At 50.5% G+C, this 12,694-nt stretch overlaps 1 protein-coding gene across 9 annotated transcripts in view; it reads right to left on the reverse strand.

Annotated features, from left to right (window-relative positions):
• RUBCN (rubicon autophagy regulator) overlaps window positions 1-12,694 on the reverse strand; it is a 68,273-nt gene that overhangs the window by 51,295 nt on the left and 4,284 nt on the right. For 6 of the 9 annotated variants that reach the window (XM_008009697.3, XM_073023797.1, XM_073023798.1 and 3 more), the window contains exon 1: window positions 5,361-5,636. The exons of 1 other annotated variant lie outside the window; for it this stretch is intronic. In XM_008009697.3, coding sequence (XP_008007888.1) covers window positions 5,361-5,425 — 65 coding nt within the window. In that variant the 5' untranslated portion in view covers window positions 5,426-5,636. Of the gene's footprint in view, window positions 1-5,360; window positions 5,637-12,694 lie in introns of those variants that run through there. 2 more of the 9 variants (XM_073023801.1, XM_073023800.1) reach the window with 1 other exon arrangement.

Raw genomic sequence — 12,694 nt, forward strand, 5'->3', positions numbered from 1 at the left:
GTCCACTAGGTTCCAAGATCTCACCCTGCTCTAGGATCCAGGGTTGGGCACATAACTTAGGCCTGACTAAGCAGAATAGCCCATACCCTGACCACAAGAACGGAAACGTCCGTCAGTCCAAAAAGAGTCAGTCCTGGGATTTTTGCTTTTGCTGGAGCTACTGGGACTGCATCTTTCTTGTTGCTGGTATTGCTAAGCTTGGAGTTGCTACGATAATCCTGTAGAAGAGTCTACCTGAGAATGAAAACAACACATCAGGAAGCAGAGCCCAGAGACACAGACAAATTCTTGACTTTGAACACCCATATTTGGGCATTTCTGAAGCAACAGTACACCCTAGATTTTTTAGTACTATAAACCATTCTATTTGGAAATGGAGAGAAAAAGAAGGCTTCAAAAGAAAAATTAGGAACAAAATTTTAGACCCTGGTGATTGCTTAGATATGGGAAATGGAGAAGAGGAAAATGTCAAATTTCACTCTGAAATTTCACTCTGGCTTGGTTGAGTGAGTGGAAAATGCTATTAACAGAGATCAGAGGAGGGGAAGGTTTTGGTCAGTGGAATAAGCTTAGTTTGGAGACACTAAAACGGATCTCACTCCTTGATTTCTGACTGTATCTGGATCACGGTGCCAGGAATACTGAGCAGGGCATGTCCCTGAGTTGCAAGCTCAGCAGTAGACTGTAAGGCCAAGGCAGTCTAGGGAGACAAAGCAATGCTAGAAAGATCATTCCTTTAGCAGTTTACCAGTCTAGTAGTTTTTTTGTTTGTTTGTTTGTTTGTTTTGAGACGGAGTCTCACTCTGTTGCCCAGGCTGGAGTGCAGTGGCTGGATCTCAGCTCACTGCAAGCTCCACCTCCTGGGTTCAGGCCATTCTCCTGCCTCAGCCTCCCCAGTAGCTGGGCCTACAGGTGCCTGCCACCATGCCCGGCTAATTTTGTGTATTTTAAGTAGAGACGGGGTTTCACCTTAGCCAGGATGGTCTTGATCTCCTGACCTTGTGATCCGCCCGCCTTGGCCTCCCAAAGTGTTGGGATTACAGGCGTCGCCACCACGCCCGGCGTAGTGTAGTAGTTTTACCAGGCAACCTCAAAATAACTGGCATTTAGGAAACGGGGGGAAAGGGAAGTATCATCCCTGAGCTCCACAGCGTTTTGCTGGAGTGAGAGCTAGACGGAAAACACCAGGGAAGCCCATCACATAAGCACACTACAGGGGGAAGAGGGGGAAGAGGGAAGCTTAGCCAGCACTCTAGGTCCCAGTGTGTTCAACTCAGACAGAGGAGCCACTGAAAGAGGAAGAACAAGTGATGCCCTTGCAAACAGTCACTTGTGGGGGAGACACTCGCCTTATTTCAAAAAAAACTAGCAAGGGGTGGAGTTGACATTTTTTCTACATATCAGGCTCTCAGTTAGGAGCTTTATGCACATTATTTTATTGAATCTTCGAAACTTCTCAGGCAGGAAAGCATTATTCTTCCTACTCAGGCAGGTTAACTTGATCAAGTTAAGCCAAATTAATCCTTGAACTAGGATTCAAGGATACAGGTCTATCTGACTTTGAAGCTTATTCACATTTCATTATATCAACTACTTAAAAAAAATATACTAAAAAGTTTCATCTTTCATTTTTAAAATGACGCTACCGGCCAGGCACAGCGGCTCATGCTTGTAATCCCAGTGCTCTGGGAGGCCATGGCGGCAAGATCCCTTGAGGCCAGACTAGCCTAGGCGACATGGTGAGACTCCGTCTCTACAAAAAATTTGAAAAATTTAAAAATTAGCTGGGAGTGGTGGCACATGCCTGTAATCCTGGCTACTGAGGAGGCTGAGGCGGGAAGATCACTGGAACCCAGGAGTTTGAGCCTGCAGTGAGCTATGACTGTACCATTGTACTCCAGCCTGAGTGACACAGCGAGGCCCTATCTTTAAAATAAATGAATAAATAAAAATGATGCTATCTCATCAAGGAGACTGTTTCTGAACTGGGTGTTTCATTGGCCAGAGAGAGGTTATGTTTGCAGTAACCCAGTCACAAAGCCTCAATTAACAGGCACAAGGAATATATTTACCAGTCGTGTATCTGAAGCTAAGGAGGCCATCAGTACCATGAAGCCTCATTAAACAACACATTCTGAATTGACCAGCCGCCAACACAGTATGCCTATAACTATGATGTGAGTGACTTTGTGAGGATAACCCCACTACTAAAATTAAGTTTTGATTGAAGTTTTGGTTAAGAGGCAATCATAAAAAGAGTAAAAGACAGGAAAAGATTCTGCAAAGGAGGTATCCTACTGCCCTGGATGACAGGCACAGAATGCTATGAAATTGATTCACTATCTTATGCATTCCTTTGTTACTATTAGCACAGTGAGAGGCAGCATAGTGTAAGTATTAAAAGTACAGACTCGGGCCAGGCACGGTGGCTCACACTTGTAATCCCAGCACTTTGGGAGGCCGAGGCTGGTAGATCATCTGAGGTCAGCAGTTCGAGACCAGCCTGGCCAACATGGCGAAATCCCGTCTCTACTAAAAACACAAAAAATTAGCTAGGCGTCGTGGTGAGCACCTGTAATCCCAGCTACTTGGAAGGCTGAGGCAGAAGAATTGCTTGAACCCAGGAGGCGGAGGTTGTAGTGAACCAGGATGGTGCCACTGCACTCCAGCCTTGGCGACAGAGCAAGACTCTATCTCAAAAAAAGAGAAAGTATAGACTCTTGGGCCGGCATGGTCGTTCACGCCTGTAACCTCAGCACTTTGAGAGGCCGAAGCTGGAGAATTGCTTGAGCCCAGGAGTTTGAGATCAGCCGAGGGTAACATAGTGAGACCCTGTCTCTAAGAAAAGGACAAAAAGAAAAAAAAAAGCGCAGACTCTGGTGCCGAACTGCCCAGATCTGAATCCAGTTCTGCCAGGGATTTGCTGTACAACCTTGGCAAGTTACTTACCCGTCCATTTCTCAGCTTTCTCATCTGTGCCACAGTGATAACAGTAGTACCTACTGCATACAGTAGTCATAGGATTAAAGAAGTTAATGCAGTATTCATGTCTTAATAACTTAAAACAATACCTGGCATGTGGTAAATAGTGTTTGTTACATACATTAAAAAAGTAACTAACTCAGGCCGGGAGCGGTGGCTCATGCCTATAATCCCAGCACTTTGAGAGGCTGAGGAGGGTAGATCACGAGGTCAGGAGATCGAGACCATCCTGGCTAACACGGTGAAACCCCGTCTCTACTAAAAATACAAAAAACTAGCCAGGCGAGGTGGCGGCGCCTGTAGCCCCAGCTACGCAGGAGGCTGAGGCAGGAGAATGGCGTGAACCTGGGAGACGGAGATTGCAGTGAGCCGAGATCGCACCACTGCACTCCAGCCTGGGCAACAGAGTGAGACTCCGTCTCAAAAAATAAAAATAAAAATAAAAATAACCCAGCCTCCCTCACATGAAGTGGTGCAGGGAAATCAAAACAATCCTAAAACGTGTTTAGAATTTACATGTGACCTCTTGCATGAGGCATTTCACAGACATCTGTAAGAAGAATAAATAGACAAATAGGCAAAGCAGAAACCGAAATATGGAAAAGGGAAGTAAAATGTTCAGTTTCACTTAGTACAAATCATTCTCAGATCTCAGGCAGGGGCCCCAAAGTCCTGTTAGTCCAGGTTTTGTTCAACAGGCCACTTTGCACATAAAAGTAGAGCCACCCTTAAAAAGAGCAAGTCTTCACTCAGGATCACTCAGGAGCGTCTCATAATCTTCCCTTGTTGGTGTTTTCTCAGAGGTAAATAATCTGCTTCTAGGTTTTGGACGCCAGCTGCTCCTGAGACCATCATTATATCTGAAACTGTCTCTAAATGTCAAGCGAGGTCAGGCCTGGTGGCTCACACCTGTAATTCCAGCACTTCGGGAGGCCGAGGTGGGGGAGAATCGCTTGAGCCCAAGAGTTAGAGACCAGCCTGGGCAATATGGTGACAGCCTGTCTCTACAAAAGAAGTTTTTAAAATTAGCCAGGTGTGGTAGCTGGCACCTATAATCCCAGCTACTTGGGAAGCTGAGATAGTAGAATCGCTTGAGTTCAAGAGTTGGAGGCTGCAGTGAGCCTTGTTCACGGCACTGCACTCCAGCCTGGGGGACAGGGTGAGACCCTCTCTCAAAAAATAAAACAATAAATGTCAAGTATGACTCCCTCATGCCACATCCCGGCTCTCGCCTGTCAGCATTCCAGTCTGCTTCAAAGATTAAGACCAGGGTTATTAATGAAGCAAACCCTAAATATGGAAATCATCTCTACAGACTCCGATTCATCATTTAGCCAAATCAGTTTGGTGTTGTTTCGGTTTTTTGTTTTCTGAAGACAGGGTCTTCCTCTGTCGCCCAGGCTGGAGTGTGGGGTGCGATCTCGGCTCAACGTAGCCTCCACTTGCTGGACTCGGGCGATCCTCTCACCTCAGCCTCCCGAGTAGCTGGGACCACAGCTGAGCACCACGACGCCCAGCTACTTTCTGTGTTTTTGTGGAGACGGGGGTCCCCCTGGGTTGCCCAGGCTGGTCTCAAACTCCTAGACTCAAGCGACCCGCCTCGGCCTCGCCCAAAGTGCTGGAATTACAGGTGGGAGGCACCGCACCGGTCCACACTGGTCTTTCTATTTTATATCCCCCCGTGTCTAGAAGACACGAACTCTGACAACGGCTCCACATAAATACACGTGAACTTGCTCAGTTTGCGTCGTGAGGAAGAAGTGACAGGTGTGAAGACGAAAGAAAAGGACACCGGTCCTGCCACTCTGACAGCGACTCGCCGATGACAAAGGGCAGAGTTTCGGGTCCGTGGCCGCCCCCCCCACCGCCATGACACCCGCTCCGTCTCCCCGGGCTCCCCTCGCCTTCCTCCCCGCGCTCGCTCCGCCTCAGCTTCTTCCTGAGCCACGCACAAGGCTTCACTCCGCTCCCAGGGGTTCTCCCGCACCCTCCTTTCACGTCGGCCCCACCTGCAGCCGGCAAGTTTCCGTCAGGGCGGGCCCGGCCCCAGCCGCAGACGCCGGCCTGCGAAGCCTCACCCACCGCCCTGCAGCCCTCCGGCCTCTCCGCCGTCGCTCTCGGCGGCCGCCTCCCCTCCCGCAGTCTTGGCCCTGAGCTGCACCCTCCTCCGCTCCCCCGGCCCTCCGCAAATCCCACCCGCCCGCCCTCGTCCCACCCGCCCGCCCCTCCTCTGCGAAATGCTTCCCAAGCACGTCCTCCGCCGCCGGCCTCAACACTCGTCGCGCCCGGCCCTTCTCTCCGCGGCCCCGCGCCCTCCCAAGCCTCCCGGGACTCCGGCGCCTGTCGCTGCCCCGACTCCGCGGCCGCTCCCAGCCCACCTGCTCTCCTCAGCCAGGCGCTCCTCGCCGCCCCCGAGCTCCATTCCCGCGCCCTCCGGCCGCATCCGGGGCGGCCAGGCCGCCTCTTCGCCCAAGACAGGCGCCCCCGCCGCTTCGCCCTTCAGGGCTCCCGGGGGGCCCCTGGGGCCGGAGGAGGCACCCACGGCCGGTGGGCTCCGGGTGATGCGCTACACACGGGCGGCGGCAGCGGCGGCAGAGACAGCCGCCTGGGTTGCGGCTTCTATCCCGGCCACCCCCACTTCCGGCTCCGGGGACTACAGCTCCCGGCAAGCCCTTCGAGACCAGGCCGCTCCCGCAGGCCGCGCCCTCCAATCCCAGGCCGCGCCCTCCAATCCCAGGCCGCGCTCGCAGGCCGCACCCTCCAATCCCAGGCCGCTCCCGCAGGCCGCGCCCTCCAATCCCAGGCCGCGCTCGCAGGCCGCGCCCTCCAATCCCAGGCCGCGCTCGCAGGCCGCGCCCTCCAATCCCAGGCCGCTCCCGCAGGCCGCGCCCTCCAATCCCAGGCCGCGCTCGCAGGCTGCGCCCTCCAATCCCAGGCCGCGCTCGCAGACCGCGCTCCTCCAACCCCAGGCCGCTCCCGCAGGCGGCGCCCTCCAATCCCAGGCGGCGCCCTCCAATCCCAGGCCGCTCCGGCAGGCGGCGCCCTCCAATCCCAGGCGGCGCCCTCCAATCCCAGGCCGCTCCGGCAGGCGGCGCCCTCCAATCCCAGGCGGCGCCCTCCAATCCCAGGCGGCGCCCTCCAATCCCAGGCGGCACCCTCCAATCCCAGGCCGCTCCGGCAGGCTGCGCCCTCCAATCCCAGGCCGCTCCGGCAGGCGGCGCCCTCCAACCCCAGGCTGCTCCGGCAGGCGGCGCCCTCCAATCCCAGGCGGCGCCCTCCAATCCCAGGCCGCTCCGGCAGGCGGCGCCCTCCAATCCCAGGCCGCTCCCGCAGGCGGCGCCCTCCAATCCCAGGCTGCTCCGGCAGGCGGCGCCCTCCAATCCCAGGCCGCTCCCGCAGGCGGCGCCCTCCAATCCCAGGCGGCGCCCTCCAATCCCAGGCCGCTCCGGCAGGCGGCGCCCTCCAACCCCAGGCTGCTCCGGCAGGCGGCGCCCTCCAATCCCAGGCGGCGCCCTCCAATCCCAGGCCGCTCCGGCAGGCGGCGCCCTCCAATCCCAGGCCGCTCCCGCAGGCGGCGCCCTCCAACCCCAGGCTGCTCCGGCAGGCGGCGCCCTCCAATCCCAGGCGGCGCCCTCCAATCCCAGGCCGCTCCGGCAGGCGGCGCCCTCCAATCCCAGGCCGCTCCCGCAGGCGGCGCCCTCCAATCCCAGGCTGCTCCGGCAGGCGGCGCCCTCCAATCCCAGGCCGCTCCCGCAGGCGGCGCCCTCCAATCCCAGGCGGCGCCCTCCAATCCCAGGCCGCTCCGGCAGGCGGCGCCCTCCAATCCCAGGCTGCTCCGGCAGGCGGCGCCCTCCAATCCCAGCCGCGCTCGTGGACTACGCGCACCCAGTGGCTGGCTGGGCCGGCTCGCGAGCGCGGGGGACGGTGGTCTCAGGGATCCGTGTCGGGGCGGGCCCGTATTTACCCGCGTCACATTACACGCTGGGGACCGAACTCAGTCCGAGATGTAGACTAGGCAATAACGCTGATCTAATCCCGGCACGATTAACCCCACCTAGGCCGCCCTGGCCTAATGTCCGCCGCTGGTGTTTGGAGATCTCGAGCATTTAAATGAAGCGCTCGCAAGTAAGAGCACAGGTTGCTCTGGATCGAGGAGAAAGGCTTCGGGGGCTCTCGGAAGAGGGATGTCAGCGCAGAGTTCTGACGGCTGAGTACGGGTCGGCCAGGAGCGAGAAGAAGGCGGAGAGAGCAGCGCGGCAGAGGGAAGGAGGGAAGTGCGGTTTGGGGACCGCAGGTGCTGGAAGCCGGAGCGCGGACGGAGCCGCAGCAGCGTGGTGTGGGCGTTCCGGTGTGGGGAAACCAGGTCGTGAAATGCCATGTTAAGGAGTTTGGATTGTATCCTGAAAACAATCAGCAAATCAAGTATATGCAAATCAAGAAGTGATTTGCTCGAATCTGATGAGAAAACCACTTTTGACAATGTGGACAGGAGATGGGGAAGACATAGCACTATATTGAGGTAAGGGTGGAAGGCTGGATAGAGAAGACTGGGCGTCCTTAGGAAGTGAAGCGAACCAGTTGAAAGAAACATGTGGGCCTAGGGTTGCCAGATGTTCTGGTTTCTCTTTTTTCTTTTTCAAAGACGGGGTCTCTCTCTGTCGCCCAGGTTGGGGTGCAGTGGCGCAATCATAGCTCCCTGCAGCCTGGAACTCCTGGGCTCAAGCAGTCCTCCTTCCTCAGTCTCCTGAATAGCTGGGACTACAGGTGCGGGCCACCACACCTAGCTATGATATTTTGATTTTTTAAAAGAAGCTAAGAGCTGCATTTTAAAGCACAACTTCCAAATTTTTAAACATTGGCAACAAATTTTTTAAACTTTCAACTTTGCACAGGCCAAACACAGCTTGTGTGTAGGCTGAAGGTGACCCTTGAGTTGCTAGTTTGCAAATCCAGGCTTAAACTACAGCAGCGGTTGAAGAGAACAAAGAGGTTCAGATTAGAGCAATGTGAAGGCAATAGAATCAGCACTACTTTATAAAGGACTGACTGTGGCAAGTGAGGGAGAAAGAGGGATCAAGAAGAACTCTGTAAAACTAATGACTCTATTAAAATAACATGGCTTTTAGGTATTTTCAAACTTGAGAAGTGTTTTGGCAATTAAAGATGAAATGAAAGAGCCTCTTAAAGCAATTTATGATTTCATTTAGGTTAAAAAATACTCTTTCCAACTTTCTCATTTTCCTACTAAACCATTGTACTTTTTAAGAAAGAGGCAATATTACTCATTGGGATTTCTCTACCTTCTGTGTCTGTCTTCTCTTTTAGAGACGCAGTCTTGCTCTGTCACCCAGGCTGGGGTGCAGTGGCACTACCACAGCTCAAGGCAGCCTCGACCTCCTGGGCTCAAGCGGATCCTCTCACCTCAGCCTCCCAAGTAGCTGGGACCACAGGCAGTGCCACTATGCCCAGCTAATTTTTTTTTTTCTTTTAATGTTTGGTAGAGACAGGGTCTCACTATGTTGTCTAAGCTGGTCTCAAATTTCTGGGCTCAAGCAATTCTCCTGCCTCAGTCACCCAAAAAGTACTGGGATTACAGGCATGAAGCACCATACCTGGCCTTACTTCTAGTTCTATAAATGTATGAACTTTATTTTTTGGCATACAGTATAATCCCAAATTAACACTATATGATTTATTTATTTATCTATCTAGTTTTTTGAGACAGAGTTTTACTCTTGTTGCCTAGACTGGAATGCAATGGTGTGATCTCGGCTCATGGCAGCCTCCGCCTCCCGGGTTCACGCGATTTTCCTGCCTCAGCCTCCCAAGTAGCTGGGATTACAGGCATCTGCCACCACGTCCGGCTAATTTTGTATTTTTTAGTAGGGACAGGGTTTCTCCATGTTGGACAGGCCGGTCTCAGGTGGTCCACCCGCTTCATCCTCCCAAAGTGCTGGGATTACAGGCGTACTAAAAAATACAAAAAAATTAGCTGGGCATGGTGGCAGACGCCTGTAATCCCAGCTACTCAGGAGGCTGAGGCAGGAGAATCGCTTGAACCCGGGAGGCAGGGCTTGCAGTGAGCCAAGATCGCGCCACTGCACTCCAGCCCGAGCGATAAGGGCGAGACTAAAAAAGTAGTCAACGATCTCAGTATGGTTTTGTTTTCTTACGACTGTATCCTGCTAAATATAACAAAAATTTTAGTATTTCACATGGACATTTTTTTTATCTTGTAATGATTAATTTTAAAGATAGTTTAAAAGTAATGTATGTTTTCCCCATAGGTAGCATTTCTAAAAGTCTTTTAAGCCAATTTTGCCAACTTTTCAATTCACTGACTTTACCAAATTTACTGATTTACCAAAATTCTTTTTCTATTAGGCATATATAAAGCTTATAGCAGTTCATCTGATGAGATGATTTTAAAAGCTTTTGAAGAATTTTGCCAAGTTTTAATGACTTGGCTTTAATTCTGTCTTTACAGCAACATTTCCATCCCCTCTAAGCATTTAGTAGTGATTCATTTATTCAATTATATAGGAACCGGCCAGGCACGGTGGCTCACGCCTATAATCCCAGCACCTTGGGAGGCCGAGGCGGGCAGATCACTTGAGGTCAGGAGTTCAAGACCAGCCTGGCCAACATGGTGAAATCCTGTCTCTGCTAAAAATTAGCCGGGCGTGGTGGTGCGCACCCATAATCCCAGCTACCTGGGAGACTGAGGCAGGAGAATCCCTTGAACCCGAGAGGCGGAGGTTGCAGTGAGCCGAGATCCCACCACCACCCTCCAGAGATTGCACCACTGCACTCCAGAGATCCCACCACTGCAACAGCAAGACTGTCTCAAAAAAAAAAAAAAAAAATATATATATATATATATATATATAGGATCGCTTTAGCCAGCCATGAACAATGGATAAAAATGTGCCATTTTTAATGTTAAAATGAAAATTTTAAAAATCTTATTTCTAAGCCGAGTGCAGTGGCTCACGCCTGTAATCCCAGCACTTTGGGAGGCCAAGGCAGGCGGATCATTTGAGGTCGGAAGTTTGAGGCCAGCCTGGCCAACATGGTGAAACCCCATCTCTACTAAAAATATAAAAATCAGCTGGGTGTGGTGGCCACGCCCGTAATCCCAGCTACTCAGGAGGCTGAGGTGGAAGAATCACTTGAACCTGGGAAGCGGAGGTTACAGTGAGCCAAGATCGTGCCATTGCACTCCATCCTGGGTGACAAAGTGAGACTCTGTCTCAAAAAAAAAAAAATCTTATTTCTAGACTGAGCAAATCCTTAATACAGTTGACGAATGTTCAGTTTGTCCCTGCCCCAGCTTCCTGCTGAATAAAGCTGCACAGAAGGGACCCTCTGCTACATGAAGAGCGTCAGCACTTGAGTGGCTGCTGTGTGCAAGACACTGTGCTTTAGTCTCCCCTAGCCTGGGCTCCTCATCCCACAGCAGGGAACCTGAGGGGCAAAGAGAGAAGAGGCCTGGGAGGAGGAATGCGTGAAGATCCACGACCCTAGAATTCTGGCTCCCTGAACCTTCCTGGACTGCAAATCTATCCAGTACAAATTGAGGATATCTTTGAAAAACAAACAGTTTTATGTAAATGGGGGGAATTTGGCACTTTACGTAAATTTGTTTAGCTCTGGAAAATGCCACAGTTGGTCATTTGGTGAATCAGTCTAGACTCCCTGGTGGTCAAGATTCCTGGCTTCCCCAAGGAGGGCAAGACCTAATAAGCTGAGAGGCCCCACCCCTGAGTCCAGGAAGAATTCCCCTTCAGTTCCCTTGTCCACCCAGAGCAGGTTCCCCAGTTCCACAGAACTGATGCTCAGGGGCTTAGTGGCCAGTAGTGCTCCTTTAAACTGGCTAGCTGAGGCGGACGGGCTCCTCCGGAGCTCGAGTTTCTTCAGGGTAGCAGCTGTGCCTGCAGCCCCGTCTGTCGCGTTCTTGGCAGCGTCCCCAGCATCTAGCACGGTGTCTTGCACACAGTAGGAACTCAAACTCAGTTGAATGAACAAATAAATGAACAAACATTTTGAGATTAAAAGGCAGAAGACTAGAACAGAAAAAGTTTACAACAAAGGAAAAGGGCAACACAGAAGAGGGACAGAAAGCTACTGCGAAGTGGCAAAGAAACGCTGCTGCAGCAGAAGGCAGTAGCAGATGGGGCAGAATGGAAAAAATTGAACAGAAAAGAGAAGAAAAACTGTAGTGTATAAGTAGTTTAATGGAGCTATTAATTAGCTATTGTTTATTAATAACTAACATTGGCCAGGCATGGTGGCTCACGCCTGTAATCCCAACACTTTGGGAGGCCGAGGCAGGTGGATCACGAGGTTAGGAGTTCAAGACCAGCCTGGCCAACATGGTGAAAGCCCGTCTCTACTAAAAATACAAAAATTCGCTGGGCGTGGTGGCGGGCGCCTGTAGTCCCAGCTACTTGGGGGGCTAAGGAAGAGAATTGCTTGAACCCAGGAGGCGAAAGTTGCAGTGAGCCAAGATCGTGCCACTGCACTCCAGCCTGGGTGATAGAGCAAGACTCTGTCTAAAAAATAAAAAAATAACTAATATTAGCTAATAGTTATATCTAATACATATTATCTAGTATCATATAATATAAATTATACCATACTCCTTTAATATACCAGTATAATACATATTAATTACATCAGTATGATTTCTAGATATCCTCTTTTGAAAAGCAAAAGAGTTAACATAAGAAACAGACAAATTACGAGAAAAGGAAATTACATACCAGTGTCAACTCATGAAAAAACAAAATTCTTGGCAAAATATTAGCAAGTCAAATCCAACAATACGTAAAAAGGATAATACACCATGACCAAGTAGGTTTATCCCAAAAATGCAATATTTGGAACATCAACATTCAAAAACAAAGAAAATCAACATTCAAAAATTTGATAGTCAATGTCATTCACCATATTAATAAATTTTACAAGAAAAACCTTTTGATAATCTCTAGATACAGAAAAAGCATCAGCTAAAACTCGGCATTTATTTGTGATTAACTCTCAGCAAATCAGGAGTAGAAGGGAACTTCCTCAACCTAATAAAGGGCATCTGTAAAAAGTTAGCATCATACTTAATGGTGAAAGACTACACGCTTTCCCTCTGGGGTTGGGAACCAGGCAGAGATGTTCACTTTCACTGCTCCGATTAAACATGATCCTCGGGTCCCCAGTCAGTGCAATGAGGCAAGAACAAGAAAAGGTATATGGAGAAAAACAATTACGCTATGTGAAACCATCCAGTTAAAAAGTATATACTGTATGATTCCATGTATTAAAAATACCAGAAAATGCAAATTAATCTACAGCAACAGAAAACAGATCGGTAGTTGCCTAGATAGTAGGTGGGGGGTAAGGATTACAAAAGTGAGCAAGAAAACTTTAGAAAATAATGAATATATAATGATATTTATTATTCAGATTATGGTAGTGTTTTCACAGGTGTATATCCTGTACACCTGTATAAACTGCATACTTTCAGTGTGTGTCTTTTATTATCAAATATATCTCAAAGCTAAGAAAAGGGGGATTTAGGCCGGGCACGGTGGCTCACGCCTGTAATTCCAGTTCTTTGAGAGGCTGAGGTGGGTGGATCACGAGGTCAAGAGATCGAGACCATCCTGGCCAACACGGTGAAACCCTGTCTATATTAAAAATATAAAAATTAGCTAGG

The sequence above is a fragment of the Chlorocebus sabaeus genome, chromosome 15 (assembly GCF_047675955.1).
Source record: "Chlorocebus sabaeus isolate Y175 chromosome 15, mChlSab1.0.hap1, whole genome shotgun sequence".
Lineage (NCBI taxonomy): Eukaryota > Metazoa > Chordata > Mammalia > Primates > Cercopithecidae > Chlorocebus > Chlorocebus sabaeus.